The sequence below is a fragment of the Melitaea cinxia genome, chromosome 20 (assembly GCF_905220565.1).
Source record: "Melitaea cinxia chromosome 20, ilMelCinx1.1, whole genome shotgun sequence".
Classification (NCBI taxonomy): domain Eukaryota; kingdom Metazoa; phylum Arthropoda; class Insecta; order Lepidoptera; family Nymphalidae; genus Melitaea; species Melitaea cinxia.
In genome coordinates this window covers 2,295,835-2,317,708 of record NC_059413.1, presented here as the reverse complement: position 1 = coordinate 2,317,708, position 21,874 = coordinate 2,295,835, and the positions used below count along the sequence as shown (strand labels likewise).

Genomic DNA, 21,874 nt, shown 5'->3' with positions numbered 1-21,874 from the left:
CAGTACTTCACACCGGAACAGCTTCTCACTCTGTACCAAGCTCAAGTTCGATCGAGTATGGAATACTGCAGTCACTTATGGGATGGCTCTGCCAAGTACCAGCTTGCTGCTTTGGAGTCTGTGGATCGACGCGCCAGAAGACTCATCGGTGACGAACCACTGGTTAACTCTAGACTACAAAGTCTTGAACATCGGCGCAAGGTTGCCTGTCTGTCTGTATTTTACAGAATATACTTCGGAGAGTGTGCCCAAGAGCTGCACAATTTGGTTCCACCATCACCATTCTACCACCGAACCGCTACGCATCGCTTGAGTGTGCACCGCTACGTGGTTGAAATCCCACGATCTCGCACTAAGCGTTTTGCTTCCTCTTTCTTAATACGCACCGCAAAAATCTGGAATGCCCTTCCGGCTTCCGTTTTTCCAAATAATTACAACTTGGGTATTTTCAAATCAAGAGTGAATAGGCATCTTCTAGGCAAGCGCGCACTATCTTAGGCTGCATCTTCACTTACCATCAGGTGAGATCGCGGTCAAGCGCTAGTCTATATATTAAAAAAAAAAAAAAAAAATATATATATATATATATATACAGGGTGGGGATGACAATACGGCAATAACTTTGACATCGTATATGTAATGATATTCCCAGACCACATACAAAAAATCAATAAAATACATCCAGTAGTTTAGTCAAAAAATATGATTTTTCATTTTTTAAAATTACTACGTGTTGTATAACATTAATAAACGGTCACCCGCAGGTTAACGACCCTTTGAGCGCGATCGGTACAAACATAATATTACGCGTACGCGTAATTTAAAAACGTGCAAAATTGTTATCTATTTTGGTAGGTCAGTGTTGTGTTAAGACATATTAAAAACATTTGTTAAATAGTTTTAATATTCAGTATGATTCTAATAATTTTATTTTTATAATTTTTGTTTTTTAACCATTTATTGTTTCTTTTAATGCTTAAATTTTAAATTCTGAAAATTTAAATTCTGAATCTAACATAGTTTTTGCAAGTAGGTAATATCACGGGGAGCACACATGGCATATCAACAATATTTAATAAATTTAAGTATTTCATTGACTATATTTATTTCAAGATCAAAATATTCGCGAAACTTTTGCTCGAGCAGTTCAACAAATGCGATAAAGACAACAAATAACAATAACAACAATTATTAATAATAAAATACCACGTTATTACATTAAAATATTAAATCTTGCAACAGCTGAAAAAAACAATCAACGTGGCACGTGTGTTGCAATGACCCTGAGAACGTCTAACGGTGTAAAACTGTAAAGGACAACTGGCTGTGCCAGGGCTGCTAGAAAAATTTGTCACACTCATACAAAATTTTCTGTGGTCATATTTTTTAACAAAAGAATTTGTTGGCTTAAAATTCGTATCATTTTCGTTTCTTCTTATTAATTGCTAGGCTAATAATGTGCCCTTAAGGGTATCATTGGATAAACTGTTTCTAAGTTTTGTTCTGATTAACTTCGCTGAATTCTCGTTCACATTACAGATTGCACTGTAATGGGGAAAACATAACAAATTTAAAGCAAATTGAGCCAGTGTTTTATAATTTTCAAATTGTTTTTTATTTCAAAATGTATTTTTTTTTTCAAGTCGCAATTATTACCACAAGATAAATTATAAGTTTCATTAGAAAGCAAACAAATACAGCCTTTATGCCTTTATATGATTTTTCAAAGAGTCCTCATTCATATAAAAGTGGTAGGTTCATTCAAGTAAGGGAAATTAACGAAATTCAAGCTTGCCGGTGAATGATGTTTCTTTAATTATGAAATGCTTCCAGGTAATAGGAATATAAAAATCGTACATTTTGCGTATGATTTTAGTCTAGCGATCGCACATGAGTAAAAATTAAAAAAAAAATCGTATCGATTGAAATCGTACATCTGTCAGCCCTGGTGCGTAGGCTAGCGTAAACAAAACATGTTATAACCTGTTTTTTGTTTTTCCCTGAGTTGCCGCGTACGCGACAAGCGGCCAGTGGTCTCTGTGCCGTTTATTTAGGTACTCATGTTTCTTGATGCCATACGCGTTGATTTGTCAATTTTCTACATATGCGCACGAGTTTTGTTCGTTTTAATTAATTATTGGATTATCTCGAAAGACTTGGAGTGATTGTGCGATATTTTAACGCTTTATTTTTATAGTGACAAGAACATTAACGTAGAATAAATGCCTAGTTTAATAGTTATTAGGTGAATTGTGCGAAATTAGGCGCTAGTGTTAATAGTAAGAATATTTTTTATTTTATTTACAATGCCACGTTATAATTACACAGCTTCGGAGTACATGATTTTTGTTTACGGAAAATGCCACGGCAAGCCTAATTTAGCAATACAGAAGTACCGGGAGAGATATGGGAACACCCGTATTTGTCCAACCGATGGCCGCACTATTTCAAATGCTTTTCAGAGGATACGGGAAGATCAATGCTTAATCCCGCATTTTCTGTGAAGTTTTGTAACAAACGACTTGTACTCAACAGACGTAAATACAGTTGATGAGTTAAAAAATAGAATTATTAGACCTTTTAATAAATTAAAAAATATGGCCACTAATGGCGACATCATGTCAAAATTAATGAATTAAATTATAAGAAGATAATTATTTTAGATAGAATTTAAAAATTTAGTAACCTACTATGACTGACCAAACAAACCAACGTACCTAGTTCGTAGTAGTTCGTTGTGTCACCGCGCGTCATAACAGGTCAGTGAACCTATAGTCACACATGTTGTAGTATAATTTTATTGTATTTTTCTTATTTAGTTTGTTTGAAAAAATCATTTTTTTGATTTTGACGTTAGAACTTTTTTGATGGTTTTGAAATACTCCTATAAACTAGTATTACCTGTGTTATCAATTTTTGTCGTATTGTCATCCCCACTCTGTATATATATATATATATATACATATATATATATATATCACTAATGCATGTTACTAAGTTTCGATTAGGAGGAAATCATGACCAAAGTACGTGACTCCCGAACCAATATATGTGTGTCATCATTACCATCATTATTACAGCCTATACAGTCAAGTTTACGCCAAAAATAACGTGAACTCATGTGTTTTGCCCATAGTCACCACGCTGGGCAGGCGGGTTGGTGACCGCAGGGCTGGCTTTGTCGCGCCGAAGACGCTGCTGCCCGTCTTCGGCCTGTGTATTTCAAAGCCAGCAGTCGGTTGGTTATCCCGCCACCGCTCGGCTTTTTAAGTTCCAAGGTGGTAGCGGAACTGTGTTATTCCTTAGTCGCCTCTTCCGACACCCACGGGAAAGGAGGGAGTGGCTATATTCTTTAGTACTATATTTATGTGTGTGTTAAGTAATAAATGGTTTTCTAAGTAATCGAAAATGACATTCCATCGCCACGAAAAAGCAAGAAGAGAGTAAAAAATAGAGCTGACGAACTATTAGGTTAAAAAAATTAAAAAAGAATTTTATTTAATGAAATATGAATGCTCATGTTACATTTTCTTGTTCCTGTCACATCTCGTCACGCTAAGCAAAGAACGTATTTTGTGGGCAGCCCCATGTATCGCGGAAGTGCAAACGTGTCCCCGAGATTCCGCTCAGACGTGTCGAAGGAACACCCCAGAGGTTTTAGGGCAGCCCCATGCAACTTAAAAATTATATTTTTAACCGACTTCAAAAAAGGAGGAGGTTACTCAATTCGACCGTACCCACACACACACATACACATATATATGGTTAAGGACACACAAAGAAACTAGCGCCATCTAGCGGCAACCATTGAAACCACGCAAAGACAGAGACCGCATGAAACTCTCTACTCAATACTAGATGGCGTTAGAGGAACAACTGTGGAACTATATAGAGGTATAGTCTCGAAAACCGGGTATATGCGCGAACTTTCCAGAATGGTCTGGGCCTCGTCTCGGCCGATATAAATAGCCGCAGCGAGGCGAGCGAGGCAGTTCAGTTTGAGCGATCTTCGAGGCGACTTCAAAGTGAAAACTAGTGATCAAGAGTGGTACCAGCGAAACCTACGACATTGGCTACGACTTAGGACATCCTTAGTGCTTAGTGTTTGAACCTAGTGCTTTGTGTTGGACCTAGTGTTAGTGAATAAAGTCTTGAAAAGAGTCAGGAGGTCTTTCTCTCCAAATCCTTCGAACCCTAGCACGTAACAACTGGTGTCGGAAGTGAGATTTGGAGATGCCATTGACTCCGAGAGAAGACAAGGGGGGCGTCAGGACAAGGGCACAACGAGCTGCGGAGGCCACACCCACTGGGGACCAAGCTCCGCCCACCGTGGGCCAAGCCCTGCCCACTGACCCCACCTATGACCACGCCCCCAGGCCCCGCCCACTCATGCTCAGGCCCCGCCCACTCTGGGTCAGGCCCCGCCCACTCAGGCCCAGGCCCCGCCCACCGGACCCGCCCGCCTTACCGCGCCCACCAGTGACACCGTAACTTCTACAGACTCTCAAGTGGCTCTTCAATTAGGAAGTTTAATTAAATTAATAGAGCTGCAGTGAGGCTTCGTCACCATACATCGTTAAAGGAAGCATTGGCGCATGCTTTGGAGGTCGAGGCTGTTCGCCATGACATACGGCAGACCCATAAGATATATATTATGTATGTTCGGGGATAACCTCGTTGTTTATCAACCGATTGTGATAATTATTTTCTTGTTGAAAAGGAGATATCCCAAGGATGGTACTATGATGAGGAAACTAGAATCTGATGATGGAATCCCAGAGAAATCTAGGGGAACCCTCGAAAATCGTAGTGACGGCTAGTGCGTTTGTTAATTTTTTTCGTCAACTTACGTTGTATTACTCGTCAATGTAATTAAAGTCGGGTTTTTTGCTAGCAAACATAATTATTATAAGTTTACCATTTTTTGACCATATAGTAAGTACCTACTCGTATATAAAAAAATATAGTTACTATATGATCAGAATTACATTTAACATATTTTAAAAGTGAAAGGGGTTTTTATGAATAGACAACTAAATTAAGCATTTGAGCGTCCATTAAGTGGGTTGGCCGGCTGGGGATCGGGGGACCTTCAGCTGGCTTGAGACCCCACACGTCAAGAAGGGTGGTCTTGTGGGGTGCCGCCCTCGGCCCTCATTCGGGCCAACCGCCGGGGTGAGGTGGTGCATGCTAACGCGACCCCATCTCGCCCCACTCCGGCGGAGGTCTGCTCACATGTAGTGGTTTTTAGTCAGTAAGAATCTGACATACCACTCCGGTGCCTCCGCGCCGAAGAGTGTCTACGAGGATTTTCCTCATGTAAAAAAAAAAAATAAATATAAAGGGGTATAAAAATATATAATAAGTGTATATAAAGAGGTGGCTGGCGACTAGCATGCTGCCACGGCCAGCGCCAACTACAGACGTGCCCTGGTGACCCCCAGGCAGCGGCACTATGGATTTTCCTTCCTTTTTCATTTTCTATCCATTAGTTTTTTTTGAGGACTTCGCTTATTTCAATTTCACTAATTACATCTCTATTGGAAAAAAAATCGAATTGAGAACCTCCTCCTTTTTCGGAAGTCGGTTAAAAAGAGCAATCTAGAGAGGGTAAAATTTTTACGCATGAAACGGCAACGTTTTTGTTGTTGGTGCTGGAACGGAAATCTAAAGCTTTAGATTTGTAAATAACGAAGCTTAAAAATTAGTTTGCCAAAGAAGTTTCACTTCTGACTTTCACTTCACTTTGTACTTTGTCGCACGCACTTTTTTAGTAAGGTTTATAACTTTTATTTAAATTAAGTATTTCGGTTTATTATTATTATAAGTATATTTAGTTTCGCTCTAGATGTTAGGCACTAATTTTTAGTACATAGTCCTAGTTTTCCAATTACAGAGTATAATGCGGCTCGGTGGCGTACAATGCCGAACTGTGCTAAATGCTTAGTTGGAATGTGAATTTTATCAAGTGCACCAGCAGGTCCGTTAAATTCAGTGTTGAAAAAAAAATTATAGACTTAGCAACCTCACCCTCCAACCCGCATTGGTGTAGCGTGGTGGATTTAGCTCTGATCCTTCTCTTACATGGGGAAAGAGGCCTATGCCCAGTGTGTGGGATATTACAGGCTCAAGCGTAGCAACCTCTATACATACAAATAAATTAAATTTGAGTGTCTGTTTTGTAATATTAAAATAACAGCTTTTTACTAAATGCATATGGATATTACACATTATATTCACGGTACATATACCAAAATAACTTTTTTTACAATTTTGTCTGTCTGCATGTCTGTATGTTGGCTGTTTATATCTCTTTAGGATTGTCCGTCTGCTGATCTGCTTTGTAGATGTATTAACTTAATAAGAATAATGCTGGCAAATGGCAACTTTGAAGTTTGAGTCAATGCCGACAAGTAACAACCCTATATCAACCGAATCGACATCTCTTTCATTTGACTCAAATCATAGAGTAGGTACATCCCTTGCATAATGCGTGTCCATGTTAATTGTACGAGTAAAGCTTAAATTACAATTATTAATTTATTATTTAAAATAATAAATAATCAAATAACTATTTTAATATTAAGGTAAGTGTTCTCCAGGCTATTTATTTTAATAACTTTGTACAATACACACCACGTGGTTACTTCAACCTCTGCAGCTTTACTAAAATCTTCGACGTGTGATATCGATTATAAAAAAAAAGTTCTCTTTAATAAAAAATAAGATAAGATACTACAAAGGATACTTCTAATTCAAATGTCGATAACGCATCGTCAATATTTGACGGAAGTGCCACAAAACTTTTTAAAGATAAAATGATGATAAAAGACACGAGCCGAAATGTGTTATATGAACAACACGTGATATCCAATGATAGGCCTGATTAACAATAAATTTAGAAACATCTTTATTATAATTATAATGTTTACTTAAAAAAAAATTTCTTTTACAGGTTACTTAGGCGTGGACGACTTCCTACATGTAATATCTTGTAAGATTTTTTGAAAGATTTGTGTAAAATAAAATTCTTTATGATGATAATAAACACGAGCCGAAAAGTGTTATTATGATAACAAAATGATAACTAATGATAGGTCTGATTTATAAGCTTTTTATTTGATTATAAGATTAGCCGCTGAACATTTACTTAATAATATTTCTTTTTAATCAGGTATGGTGACATCTATGTAATCTTTTGCTATGATGGTAAGAATTTATTTATAGTAATCTTAAAGAATTTATTTATAGTAATACTTAAAATATAGTTTTGATAGAAGCTTACCCTTTTTGACGATATAAGTAGGATTCTAATAATTTGTTATACAATTTTCATGTATAATTGATTCTATGGGATTTACCACAATTGTTATTTTGAAACACCAAAATTTCGGCGATGTGGCAGAACCCATCTCACATCACCAGTGATGTACAAGATACCTCAAATAAAGTATCTCGAATACCAAATACAAAATACTTTTAAAATAAGTATTTCAGATACCAGATACAAATAACTTTGTGTAATGGTATCTGAAATACTAGATATAAAATACGTATCTTTCAAATACTTTTTATAGATAAAATACTTTTGTAAAAAAACAACATTATTTTTAATGAAAGTTTAATTTTTTACATATAAATCGCGTTGATTGCGCATCCGTGAAACAACATAATATTACATTTTTATGGTTTTAATTGGAACTTAAGTAAAACTAGTCCTTCAAAGTTTATCACTCATTTTCCTTCGATGAGGCCACATGATCATGCCTCCAAATGAGAAGAGTCGCTCCATAGGGGTAGAACTTAGCAAACAGGTGTTGTATTTTAAAAATATTTTTTTTTATTGTAGGAAAAGCATTTAAACTCTTTATGTTGGTATCTTTATTATTTAAATATTGCAATGTTTCTAAGTCAGCGGTGCTGCCTGATCCTGTGTTTTCGGCACTTGCAACAGAGGAATCTGAATCCTCTAAAAACATGTAATAGGATTAAAAAAGACAATTCTTTTTTTTCTATAAAATGTTACCACGCCACCCATCAATTTGACCCTAAAAGACTAAAACACGGGACTAAAGATTCAATAGCGCGTTCAGTTTCTGCGACAACATTAATATTTAAAATTAATGTCACCTAGGATGTCACAATAGAATCAATTATCTGCTACTAAAAGTATCTTAGCAAACATAGTATCTACAAAATACTAAGATACCAAACAAAAGGTATTTAAATACAAGATACAAAATGAATTTTAAAAAAAGGTATTTAGTTACAAGATGAAAATACGTATTTTGTATCTTGTATCTTGTATTTCAGATACTTTTATCTTAGATAAGTTACATCTCTGCACATCACAATAGAAATTAGAAATATTGCATGTATTGCATTCAGCCTGCAACATCCCACTGCTGAGCATAGGCCTCTTTCTCCTTGTAGGACAAGGATTAGAGCTTAATCCATCACGCTGCTCCTCTGCAGGTTGGAGATATTTTCCTTACATGAATAACATTTGCTATCGGGTATATAATATGATAACTGCTGGGACCGATGGCTTAACGTGCACTCCGAGGCACAGTGAGGAAACCCACAAGGACAGACATCCAAATCGGAAAGAAATATTTGTAAAAAATTACAAATACCAATATCCATTTTGAGCGCGGAAATTAAACCCTCTAACTGTTGGTGTTTTAGGTGACTACAATATATATTCAAAATAACAATAACGGTAAGTCCTGTAAAATCATAATTGTTCATAATGGTCATGAAAGTCTTAACAAATCTGTTAAATAACTTTATTTATTAAAAGAATAGCTATAAAACATAATTATGTATAATACTTATTCATTTATAACTTGTTAAATTGTTAAATAATGAATAACTTAATGTTAAAATTATTTTTTTATTGTTGATGTGATGTATATTGTGTAAGATGAATAATGCTAATAAAATAAATCAAATAATATTCAATCTTGTTTTATTTAAAAAAAAAAAACAAAAGTATTTAAAAATGCTATTCATCACTCATCACTACAGCCTATTGTAGTCCACTGCTGGACATAGGCCTCCACAAGTTCGCGCCCAAAATGGCGTGAACTCTTGTGTTGCCCGTAGTCACCACACTGGACAGGCGGGTTGGTGACTGCAGGGATGGCTTTGTCACACTGAAGACTCTGCTACCCGTCTGCGCTAGTAGCCACACAGCTAAAATCCTATTATTAGAATACTAAAGTAAATGTACCTAACAAAAAATATTTATTTATGCTTTATTGTACACCACAACTACATTTTTAACTTTAAACATTAAAGACATTTACAGACGGTGATGTGATGGGCGGACTTATGGCTATTTAGCCATTTCTTCTAGACAACCCAATCAAAAGAAGGATAAATTTATTATTAGTTCGAGACACAGTTGGTAGTGCAGTTATATGAAAAACTTACACATGCATTACATTAAAAATGAAAAAAAAAAAATTAATAACTAATTGAAAACTAAGGTGAAGCGGTTACTTCAGACTTGGCTCCGGCCTTTTGATATATCAGAACGAAACTTACAAATTCAAACTAGGCTGTATGGATTATAAGCCTTTGCCTTTCCCTATTGGGGATAAATTTTAAAACAACAACAACAACTAAGGTGAAGTGGGATACGAGGCGAGTGACGCCAATACCGGACGAGGTAGGCGGTATCATAATTAAATAATTGTGTTTGCTCGCAAACGAAAAAAAAACCGACTTCAATTACATCGATGAGTAATACAACGTAGATCGACGAAAAAATAGTCAAGTAACTGCGCGTTATCAAAGATTACTCAAAAAATAGTTAACAGATCTCAATAAAATTTATATGTGACCACATGACAAACATCAGCTTTCGATTAAATTAAAAATTATTAAAATCGGTACACCCAGTAAAAAGTAATTGCGGATTTTCAAGAAGTTCCCTCGATATCTCTGGGATCCCATCATCAGATCCTGGTTTTCTTATCATTGTACCAAACCAGGGATATCCCCTTTCTAAGAAAAAAGAATTATCAAAATCGGTATATCCAGTAGAAAGTTATGTGGTATAATACAACGTAGGTCGACGAAATAAGCGTCAAGTAAAAACGCATTATCAGATATAGCTCGAAAAGTAGTTGTTAGATCTCAAATAAATTTAAATGGGACCAATTGGCACACATCACCTTTCGATTAAAAGAAAATTTGTCGAAATCGCTCCACCCAGTCAAAAGTTCTGATGTAACATACATAAAAAAAAATACAGTCGAATTGAGAACCTCCTCCTTTTTTGGAAGTCGGTTAAAAATCGTTTCACCCAGTAAAAAGTTGTGGTAACAAATAAAATAAATTAAACTAAAAAACCTTTTTAAAATTCGTTAAAAACGTTGCACATCAAAACGTCGCACATCTTCGTGAAAATTTTACCCTCATGCGCCTAAAGAAGTTTCACTTCAAAAACTAAATTTTATTTTCGAAACATTTCCCTCCAATTGAGAATTTGCCACAGATTCGATATATTTCTTAAAATCTTCAGTATATTGACATAAAAGGCGGCTCCCTATCTTTTGCAATTTGATTTGTTCAACCTTTACTGAACTTTACCCTCAAAAGGAGTAGTCAGGAAAGGAGTACCTCAGGGTTCTGTATTTAAACTGAACTTACAATCTTGATAGATCGGTTATTTATTTATGCAAATATTTTACAATATGCCGATGATCTTTAATCGAAAGGAAAAAAGGAAGATGTTATCAATTCGACTGTATTTTTTATTTTTATGTATGTTAACTCAGGACTTGACTGGGTAGACCGATTCCGATGATTTTTAAAGTGGCGTGTGTTATGTGGTTCCGTTTAAATTTAATTGATATCTAACAAGTACTTTTGAGTTATCTCTAATACTGGGTATTTTCTTAGCTATTTACGTTGAATTACTGGTCTATGTTATTGTGAAGGATTTTTTTGTGGTAAGTCTCAAGTAACACGTAAAAAAATTACAGTCGAATTGTGAACCTCCTCCTTTTTCTAGTCGGTTAATAAAGACGATCTTAAATTTCAAATCTAATCTGTCTCTTTCATACATTGTACAAATATAACGTTATAATTATGAGTTAATACCGGTAAAAATATACCGGTATGTGTGGTGTTTCCAAAATGACGTTATTTAAGGTACCTATAGTTATTCCATAAATAACAATATGTTTGCCGAGACGAGCCTTTGACTGGGACATTTAAATAACGAGTATTTATACCAGTGACGATAAATCATCTACGAAAAGCTAATGGCCCCATCGTTTATAAAAAAGAAGATGAAAGAGGCTGAGTTTCTACCCGTCTGCTCAGCGTGGTGACTACGGGCAACACACATGAGTTCACGCCTTTTTGGCGCGAACTTGTAGAGGCCTATGTCCTTGCAATAGGCTGGAATGATGATGATGATGAGTTTTCTATATTGTATCATTTATCACTTTATCATGGACATGACATGTTTTGAAGTGAATGTAGTTACTGTTTTTGTGATAGGAATAAAACAAATAAAAACCTTATATTTTTACTATCTCTTTATTAAAGTACTGGGTCACATTTATAACTATTAAATCTAAATAACTATGTACAATACTTAAAAATTCATTAAACTTAGTCTATTAGCCTTTCTTTTTTAATGCACAAAGTATACGTACAAATTTTAACCAAATTACAAACGAATAATTATAAAAAAAAATCGAAGTTATTATATTTTAATCGAAGTTCAGAGGTCATTTGACCTATGTGGTCTTAGGATTTAGTGGATTTTGTTCCGTAACGTTTTGCAAGCGGACGGTGACATCGACGAGAGCCATATTGGGTAGAATAAAATCCTGGATGTTGGCTGCGCTGCTTGAGGGCCGGTCGAAGGGGAAGCCCATGTTGCGTCTGTCGGGATATAGACGGTCTTTGAGACCGCAGAAACTTGATGCTTCTACACAAGTTTTCTGAGTACCATCAGGGTTGTTCACCTGTGAATATTTTTTCAATTAATGTACTACTTTATAGTGCTACTGTATGCTCAACTTTTCTCGTATTGATTGTTCGGACATTGCTTTAGTAGTTTACTTGAATTGTTTAAAATAAGTTATAAGGTAAGTAATACTTACGCTGTCCAATTCATAATTGGAGAGCATGACGAAGAGTTGGTAGGGCATGCCGGGCTCCGTGCCGCGCGGCACCAGCATGTGCTGCGGCCAGCCGCAGCCGCAGAAGTTGAACGCGGCGCGCTCGGGCGCGCGCACGTCGCCGCCCGGCGCCGACAGGTCGCGGAACGTCTGCTCGAAGGGGATCGTCAAGCTTGACTGCGTTGATTTACGGGTGATTGTGTTCTGTCCAGCGTTCACTGTTACAATTTAACAATTGTTCAAATTAACACTCGAAATATATTACATACCTTACTTTTACATGCATCTGTACTATGTATCTATGTACTGTATGTATATATATGTATCTGTACTATGACCTATGAGGGTTTCTAATAAAATGTCATCATCAGCTAATTATGATTAAGTTTGTGTCTTTAGCAGGATATCTAACGCCTTTCTCTACATTATGTTCCTATTTAAGTCCTATCATATATGATGCGAGATATTGTTGAGATTTATTTACTTACGAGGAACGACGAATCTGTCCATTTCTATGAACATTTTACGTTGGTCGGCGAGTATCCAGGGTAAGTTGCGGTCATCAAATTTAGGTGCCATGAATATACGGACTGTCGCGCGTCTAGCGTTTCCAGTGTTGTTGACGTTAATCCTGATAAATAACATTTTTTTTAATTAGACAAAAATTTGCACTGAATTGCATTTGTTGATTATAACAGAAACTAGTGCATGCCTTTTTTTTAAAATATAATTTGGAATTTTTCTAAAAGAAAAATCTAATCATAGTACAGCTAAGATTAGTCTTAAGGATCACAAACCGTTTCAAACGGTTTTCGTACTTGGTTTGTATTAGCTGGCCACTACTTCAGCCTATTGCAGTCCTCTGTTGGACATAGGCCTCCACAAGTTCGTGTCAAAAATGGCCTGAACTCATGTGTTTTGCCCATAGTCACCACGCTGGGCAGGCGGGTTGGTGACCGCATGGCTGGCTTTGTCGCACCGAAGACGCTGCTGCCCGTCTTCGGCCTGTGTATTTCAAAGCCAGCAGTTGGATGGTTACCCGCCACCGGTCGGCTTTTTAAGTTCCAAGGTGGTAGCGGAACTGTGTTATCACTTAGACGCCTTTTACGACACTTACGGCTATATTCTTTAGTACCGTAGCCACACAGTTAAAAACTTAATGAACACTAATAAATCCTAGTCTCGGTCGACAGTACCGTCTTAATATATCCATAGTAATATACTCACACGTATTGGAATGGGCGGTGATTAAGGTGGGTGAAGCGTACATATACTGGTCCTCGGTCGGAGAAGTCGAGGCCGCGGGACATGTCCACGTCGCTCTGCATCCAGAACGTGTTGAAGATGTTCACGTCACCGGTCGAACTTTCAACGCGGGCAGACGATATTTGGACTCCTGGATTCTCTAACTGTTGTAACAAATGATAATAGTTTTAAATAGTAGTTTTTATAAAAAAATTGGACTATAAGGGTTCAATATTTTCGATAAACAGGTAAAGTTGGGTTGTATTTGATGATAGTCATCTGAAAGTTTTTTAAACCACTAGGGTAGCAAACAAGCAAGTGCTTGAGAGCAATATTCATAGACTGTGGGTGTATTTCAAAACTTGCCGATAAAAGCTATGATTTGTTATCCGAATCATTGCAGTATCAAACCGATAACATTTTATTTCGGTTTCACTGTCGAATTTCTTATTAAGTGAATGGGTGGTTTGAACAAGATATTGTAGTTTCTAGTTCCAACCTAGTTAAGCGTCCTATCTAGGTGTTCCTTATGTACTATAGAAATTAAAAATACCTATGATAAATTTGGTGAAATTTTAACATTCTTGTGTTTTATTACTTGGTATAAAATGGTCGTATTTAGGTGTTTTGCTTATTACTTGCGCTAGTCTCAAATACATCCAGAGTTATGAGAGTCAATGAGATCTACAGATCCTCATAACTCGGTATGAGAATTTGGTCTGCGTTTGTCCATGTTCCATGTTTTATGGGATTTTTTCCATAGGGATGCAGATTTTAGAATGTTAGGTTCCTACTAAGTAAAGTAAGATGCTAGAACTCGCAATGTTTAGCGCTGTCTTAGTATTTCATGTGTTCTACTTACTTGAACTAGTTAATTTTTTTATTATTCCGTACCTCTGAACGACTGTAAGGCCGCACGTTAGGTGACTCCTTGAAACGTTGGAAGAGGTCGTCGATAAAAGCGTGCCAACGGTAAAAGAATGGATCACGCATGTTCGTAGCCTCGTCAGAAATTATGTTGAAGGACTCCTGATAAAAAATAATATTTATTAATCAATTAGTTGGTCTTCGTCATTTCGTACATAGGTATTGTTTATTTACGAATGTATTGTACGTACAGAGTAATAAATAACAGAAACACATAGTAGGTACTTTACGTTAACTTGATTACCAAGTGAGTAGGTAGTAACTATATTAGAAAAAAAAAAAATCGCCACAATTTTTTTTATAGAACTTAATGAAATCGATTCTAATACTCGATCTGTGATGTGCAACCATTTAACTTAAAGGCATGGAAAGCTATTCTACGACAGTGAATATTACGTTAAATAGTAACTCCAGTTAACTTACCAGGTACCGGTGCGTGGGGTCATGCATGTAGCCGGAAATATTGTGTCCATTGTTGTGTAGGGAACCGTAATATTCTCTATTAGGAGACAAGATGCTGGCCTCAATGATATTGCCCAGCGTGTCGATGTCCAAGGTCTGGGTGGAACCATTCGGCTGTGAATTTTAAAAATTGTTTAAATATTTTACCTAAAATTTATTATAATTGGAGTTATTTAATTAACCTTAAGAAACGAAACGTGCGTGCACAGATCATCTTGCGGTATGAATATAGAATGGGTGGTGAAATCGTCTGTAATAACGATACGGCACTGACGTTGTAAGTTGCGCTGGAGTGACGCTTTACAGCGCTTTTTGCTGTAGTAAGATATAGGTATAATAGTATACAAGCGTCAACCTATGTGAATAAATACAAAATGTCACAAATAATTGTGTTTGCTCGCAAACGAAAAAAAAAACCGATTTCGAGTATATAGACTAGTAATACAACATAAGTTGACGAAAAAAAATAAAATAACAAACAGTTCCCTCGATTTCTCTGGGAACCCATTATCAGATCCTGGTTTCCTTATCATGGTACCATCCTTGGGATATTTCCTTTCCAACAAAGAAGAAAAGACTAAGTTATCCCCGAACATACATTAAAAAAATACATATATATGTATATATACGGTCTAATTGAGTAACCTCCTCTTTTTTTGAAGTCGGTGAAAAATAGGATTAAGCAAAATTAATAAGGTTCTGTTACTTATTACAACTTACCGTATTATCGCTAATGGAGCGATTTCTGTAGACCCAAATGTATTAAGAAGCTTATTTATGTTTTGAAAGGAAAGGCGTCATATTTTTTGATAAATAAGACGCTCAAAGATTTTTGATAGAAATTCAGGAATGAAAATTGAAATAAATTAGTAAATAAAAAAAAAAAAAAAAAAAGAAAAGAAAAAAAATAATAATAATAATAATAAAAACAAAATAAATATAATGTATTTTCAGGGTTAAAGAAGTTTACCAATTTAACGAGACCCGTAGCTATAGCCTCCTCAATATTGCGCCTCCAACGGTCCATGTCGTCGAGGGTGACGACAACTCCATCAACGGGGCGATTCACATCAAGCCATTGCATGTTGGCCTGCCGTGGAGGCCAACCGCGGGACGTTGTTAGACTGTCCAATTTCGGGAAATAAGCTTCGGGTATTTTTTCCCTAAAGTTACTGAACTTTTTTGTTCTCGACAACGAGTTTGCTAGACGTTCTCCGTTGTACCTGTTAAATAGTTTTTTTTTAGATTATAAAATTATTGCAAATACAATAAGGGCCTGTTCACAAGTTGTGGATAACGTGATTTGACAGATGCCAGTATCCGCAACACACATAAGTTCACGCATTTTTGGCGCGAACTTGCGGAGGCCTATGTCCAGCAGTTGATTGCAATAGGCTGGAATGATGATGATGATGATGCAGTATCCGACAGTAAAAAGTTTTTGATTCATTATTCTTTTTTAGCATCGAATTCTACTATAAATAAAAAATATCTAATAAATAAACGCTTCTATTATTATTATCTCCTGTGTCGGGGGAACCCATACAATACACAAGCACAAACGCCCATACCACGACATACATCTATATGGCCAATGCAAATGATTGTCATGTGTGGGGATCGAACCCGCGACCGTTAGCGCAACAACCAGCCATGTGACCGCTGCGTCAACGCTTCGTCGATCTATATTCTATGCTATACTTATTACATATTTTTATTCGTATCTATACAAATAAATAAAATTGGAGTATCTGTTTGTAATATTAAAATAACGGCTTTTTACTAAATGGATATGGATACTCGGTACATATATTAAAATAACATTTTTTTCAATTTTTGTCTGTTTGTCTGTCTGTCTGTTTGTTCCGGCTAATCTCTGAAACGACTGGATCGATTTTGACGGAACTTTCACTGGCAGATAACCGATGTAGTAAGGAGTAACTTAGGCTACTTTTATTTTAGAAATTTATTTATTTTATAACTGCGAACTGAACAATACTCTACTACTTTTTTTGTAAAATTCCACTCGGACGAAATCGCGGGCACGGCTAGTATGTATTAAAGTTGCCGTTTATTAACAGAGGAGAAACAGGTCCTACTAACCGATTCTACCTCAGGCTGTAAAAGCCTTTTTGTATCGTCATCCGTCAAATAGCGTTATCCATTGGTGAAACAGGCTGAAGAATAATACTACACAATATTATTTGGATTATTACTAATAATCATTACTAATACTATTAATAATATTTAATAATTAATTGTAAGTAATAACTTGCGTCTACCTAGCAATAACTTGCTGGTGCATGTAGAAGAACAGTTCTCCGCGACGGTCTTTCGCCACAATGGCACGTTGGTTAGAAGTGAACGGATACACTAAATGCCAGTGCCAGTGGTGAAGATTTATACCAAGATCCTCACGCCAGTATGCCAGCCGATGCTCAATATCCAAATCTGTTGCAGTGTAATCTCTAGGAATCACGATTGGGATACGCTGTAATAAAAATATATTAAGGAATAATGTTTAAACTTATAATCTAATTTAATTATGGTCTAATTATGGCTTACTAGCCTAATAAATATGATATGACTTACGGGTGCACCTCGAGCGGCTACTGTAGCCGATTCACGAGCTTGTCCAAATACTTGGGAGTCCACAAATTTAGCGGGGAAAGTTTCAACAAAGTTTTGAATCGGAATATTTTCAGTGTCAGGTCTGTAATTAGTATTGTTAAAATATTGATGATGTTTATTAAAAGAATTAAATTAAAACCTACTACAAAATTATAGAATTGAATGATATTGACCTGTGCATTAGTACTACAGAGTAGCAATAGTTGAACAGCTGAGGATTTAGATTGACTCTTGCATAGACACACGTTGATAACAAGTCTTGCAGTTGATTTTCCGGAATAGCTGGATAAATATTGTAATGATTACATACAATTATGAAAACTTGGTTTTATATTTACTGTGTATTGTTAATATTAGATCGAGCTCGTGTACGGATACTACAATGTTTATACATTTATTTAATTATAAAAACATGTTGTAAAATTATTGTTATATGACAAAACTATTTTTTTTATTTTATTAAGAAAAATATGGTAATCAATTTGTAAATGTAAAGATTCTGTAAATTGTTGGGCGCAGCGCAGAAGACAGTACGCGCGTTGATTTTTAGTGATCTCCTTTGAGAATATCTCATCCTATATATCATACCTTAACAAATTAAGAATCAACAAAATATAATTGATGGAAATTAAAGCATTTTAGGGATGACAGGTTAATAAAAACTAAAATGTTTACCAAGAAGTGCATCAATCACTTCGTCTGCCATCTCCTGATGGGCTGGCAATAGCACCGAGAATTCGGCATCCTTGGGTAACTTTGTTGCTTTTGTGAATTTCGGTAATGTTTTCAATTCCTTCAAAGGTATTATCTCAGATGCTTCTTCGCCGAAACGGTTGTTGATTTCGATTCCATTGTTCTTGTAATCTTGTCCCTAAAATATATGAAATATATTATAATAGGATTAATTAATTAAGGATAAAAAACTTTGAATAGAAACTTATTGATCATTAAAAACTAGTTTATGCCTGTTTTATTAACCATGCTACACGATTTATTAGAAAGAAAATTGCGGAAAACTATAAAAAAATAAAATAATGAACTTATAAAGTATCAATAAAGAAAAAGTTGGACACCATATATCCTGGATTATATTTGTTTGATTTCTTCCCAAGAATTTGGGTAGTCGTTGATGAAAAGGCATATATAAAGATATTTATTATTATTATACCCTTTCATTAAGGCCTACTGTACGATTACTGTACGTATACGACTATTACACGGGTAAACATATTTCATCAAAACATATCCTTAATAGAATATCAGTTACCTACTTATTACTTCATATGATATTTTTTTGTGGTTTCGCGTATGGGATTCGATATTTGGCCGTAGAATTTACATCGGGCATTTTTAAGTAAAATTCTAATTTCTATTTTATTAAAACGTTCCAGTATGTTTTTTCTGTTAATACTACATTTAACTAAAAAAAAAAAACAACTTTTAAATAATAGTAAATTCTAACATAGATCTGTACTACAAGCCATTTTTACGATTTTGAGGTAAAACGAGTCGGTAAATAAATTATTTCCAATTATTGGCAATTTAATCCGTCAGTTGTGGTTAATTAAAACATAAGTACATAAACGATTTTTTTTTTGTAAAACTGTATGTTTATCCTTATTTTAGTTTATTATTAGACATAAAACAACAATTAACAGGAAGATTTACAGAAAAGGTAATGTCCCGCATTACATAAATCAACGCTAAATAATTTAAACATTATATTCAACAATGTGAATTTGCCTTTGGCTTCCCAAACGAATTTCGAGACACTTGTTCAGCAGATTTGTATGTTTTACAATTCAGGTAAGGCTAATAAAGTTACGAAAATTTTAAAAATCTTTGAACACATGCAATCTGTGGACGGCCAAAACGTAGCTAGGTAGGACCCTGTCTGTTTAATGTGTCTGTTGTTACTACGCAAATTACAACTTAACGCAGAGGTGACGAACCTGAGTCGAGCCAAGATCTACTGGAAGTTTAAAAAAATTATGAAGGGAAAAATATCCACGAATACTTTAACGGTGGAAAGGCATAGGACTGAATGAAGCTTGATCAGGTTATCTATATAACTCATAAAGTTAATCTCGCATCATAATAATAAGTATAATCTCTTTCTTAAATGGAACCATATGACAAGCACCAGATTTAGGACGAAAAAGAATGTAATCTTTACACCTAGTAAAAAGTTATGTGGTAACTAACACGCATAAAAAATACAGTCGAATTGAAAAGTAGTTGTTCACATTTAATTATAATTGTTTTACAATTTATAACAAAGTGAAAGTATCAATTATTTAAATTATGATATTTTTATGGCTAAAGTCGATAAATTATAAGTAATCTTTATTGTCTATACTCACAAGATGTTGATCGGTAAGTTGAAACAGGACCCCATTGTCGCCTTTTAAAGAAACCATAGGTTCATTTGGGCGATCGAACAACAGGAAAAAACTATTCGTTAAGTTTTTTGTCATTTTCAGTTCTTTTCTATCCCAACGTTGTTACAAAACTGAGCTTGTACACTTCACAGGATCTGTGAAGTGACTGTACTTGTAGTGTAGTGGGAAGAACATTTTATAATTTATTGTTCTTGGTTCCGAGTGCAAAATTGCGTATTTATTAATAAATAAATAGTTATGGCACGTTATATTAAACCACATAAGAAGTGATAAGGTTCGTATGGGACTGTAATAAAATTAAAAATAATTTTATTAATCAAAACATGTTTATCATATTTAGGTATGTTGTACGGGGAAGTGGTTGAAAGATAAAATTTTTTTTTCAAAACACACATATTAATACCACCACACCATCCCATAAATCACACGAACTTCACGATTTTTTGAGCCCTCTCTCGTCCCTCCGTGACGTCATACATGTTGCAATTTGATGTCTAGAAAATAATTAAAACACCAGTTTCAACATTATTTTTGAGTCACTGCATGGCATAGGACTCTTACCTAAATATAGGAGAAGGATCAGAGCTTAATCCACCACGCTGCTTCAATGCGAGTTGGCTGATGATACAGATCAATTAGAAATTATTTGAAAGAGATGTGGTTAGTTTTACCCGCAAACTATACGAGTATAACTAAAGCTATAATAACCAACTGATATGAAAAATCTCTCCAAAAATAGTTTAACTAGTTCGATAACTGTAAAAATAGCTATATTTATAGGTGAGCATATCTAAACTAAGTACAGAATCATTTTTTAATTTTTTTTTATATATATAAAATAAATATCTTATAACATAGGTTAGGTACACACATTATTATATGAAAACAATAAACATTTAACTTGGATCTAAGAGGCAATCATATGGCTAAACAGAGTATGAACAGCGCGTATAGATTTCCGACTGCAGAGCAGTGCACAGAAAAGGAAAGAATGGTCCAGAAACAACACCAATTCAAATTAACAGAAGCTGCCGAAGAGGTGGAGAGTGTATAATATGGCCCTTGATTAAACTTTAAATAAAAAAAAATTAAATAAATTTTAAAATTTTGAATTTTTGAATTTTTTGATTTTTGATTTTACTTTTACTTTATTTAATTTTATTTTTACTTATTGATTTTTTAATTTAATTTTGTTTTGTTTTTTATTCTAAATGTTGTTTTGTTGTACTAACCCAATATTGACTTAAAATCTAGTCTGAAATAAAGTATTATTATTATTATTATTAAACGACTTAATGTAAGTTGCAAATATAATTTGTTTACTCTATATAAAAAGCTTTTAAAACTTTAAACGCGTTATTCTCAAAACTCTGTTTTCAAAATTAGTGACCAACATTGTTCAAAAACGGTTGCATCGGCCACCCCAAATTTCAATACAAGGTTCTAACTAAATTTTTAGTTACCAATCTTTTTTGGGCCTCTTAACATGTGACGTAATTTATGGATGGCCCCTCAGATTAATAAAAAAAAAAAATAATAAAAACAAAACTTTTGTTTATTAATCTGAGGATGGCCCCTTATGTATTTCTCTGTTACTATGTCCTGTGGCCATACCTACTCGTTTAAGTTACGAATTGTAACAGTTTTAGGGTATAAATTAGGCTTAATTTTATCGGACGACCGTATCTATTAATTTTTTTTACACAGTTTGTATGAAAGTGGTATGAAATGAGGAGAAAGAGTGCCTAGAGTTTTGAGTTTAGGTACTATATTTATGTTAAATGGTTAGTTATCTTTAGATTACTGTAGTTTTTAAAAATACAAATATTTTATTAAATGAATCGAATCAAAACTTTTATGTAATGTATGTGTCTGTCTGTAATGTGTCTGTCTGTAATGTGTCTGTGTGCATACTGTGAGTGTCGGACTACATCCTAGCTTTTCTAGGACTGTCTATTTGTAGTTGGAATACTAAATCGCCTGTAGTATTATAATTCACATCTTTAACATCAAAAAGAGCGAACTTCAATACAAATTTTCATATATATATATATATAT

The 21,874-nt window shown here is 35.0% G+C and overlaps 1 protein-coding gene and 1 long non-coding RNA gene across 2 annotated transcripts; one reads left to right on the top strand and one right to left on the bottom strand.

Annotated features, from left to right (window-relative positions):
* The first annotated feature begins 7,171 nt into the window (after positions 1–7,171).
* Positions 7,172–8,959, top strand: LOC123663191. Its single transcript, XR_006744626.1, has 2 exons — positions 7,172–7,209; positions 8,689–8,959. It is a non-coding gene; the product is annotated as an uncharacterized LOC123663191 (long non-coding RNA).
* A 2,584-nt stretch (positions 8,960–11,543) lies between these two features.
* LOC123663557 (phenoloxidase 1-like) lies at positions 11,544–19,968 on the bottom strand. The gene is made up of 12 exons (XM_045598228.1): positions 19,778–19,968; positions 18,090–18,285; positions 17,588–17,696; positions 17,376–17,496; positions 17,066–17,274; positions 15,754–16,006; positions 14,745–14,897; positions 14,289–14,423; positions 13,377–13,558; positions 12,638–12,780; positions 12,132–12,367; positions 11,544–11,993 (listed from the first exon to the last, which is right to left on the bottom strand). Exons 1-12 carry the CDS (start codon positions 19,889–19,891, stop codon positions 11,763–11,765), a joined length of 2,082 nt encoding a protein of 693 aa, XP_045454184.1. The 5' UTR covers positions 19,892–19,968; the 3' UTR covers positions 11,544–11,762.
* Between the last annotated feature and the right edge of the window lie 1,906 nt (positions 19,969–21,874).

Bases quoted from the DNA above. Each gene is read 5' to 3' on its own strand.
- LOC123663557 (XM_045598228.1), bottom strand. From the start codon at position 19,891: ATGACAAAAAACTTAACGAATAGTTTTTTCCTGTTGTTCGATCGCCCA. The intron at 16,007-17,065 runs GTAGACGCAAGT...ACTATTTAACAG, and splicing joins CACCAGCAAGTTATTGCTAG to GTACAACGGAGAACGTCTAG. The intron at 11,994-12,131 runs GTAAGTATTACT...AAATATTCACAG, and splicing joins CCAATTATGAATTGGACAGC to GTGAACAACCCTGATGGTAC.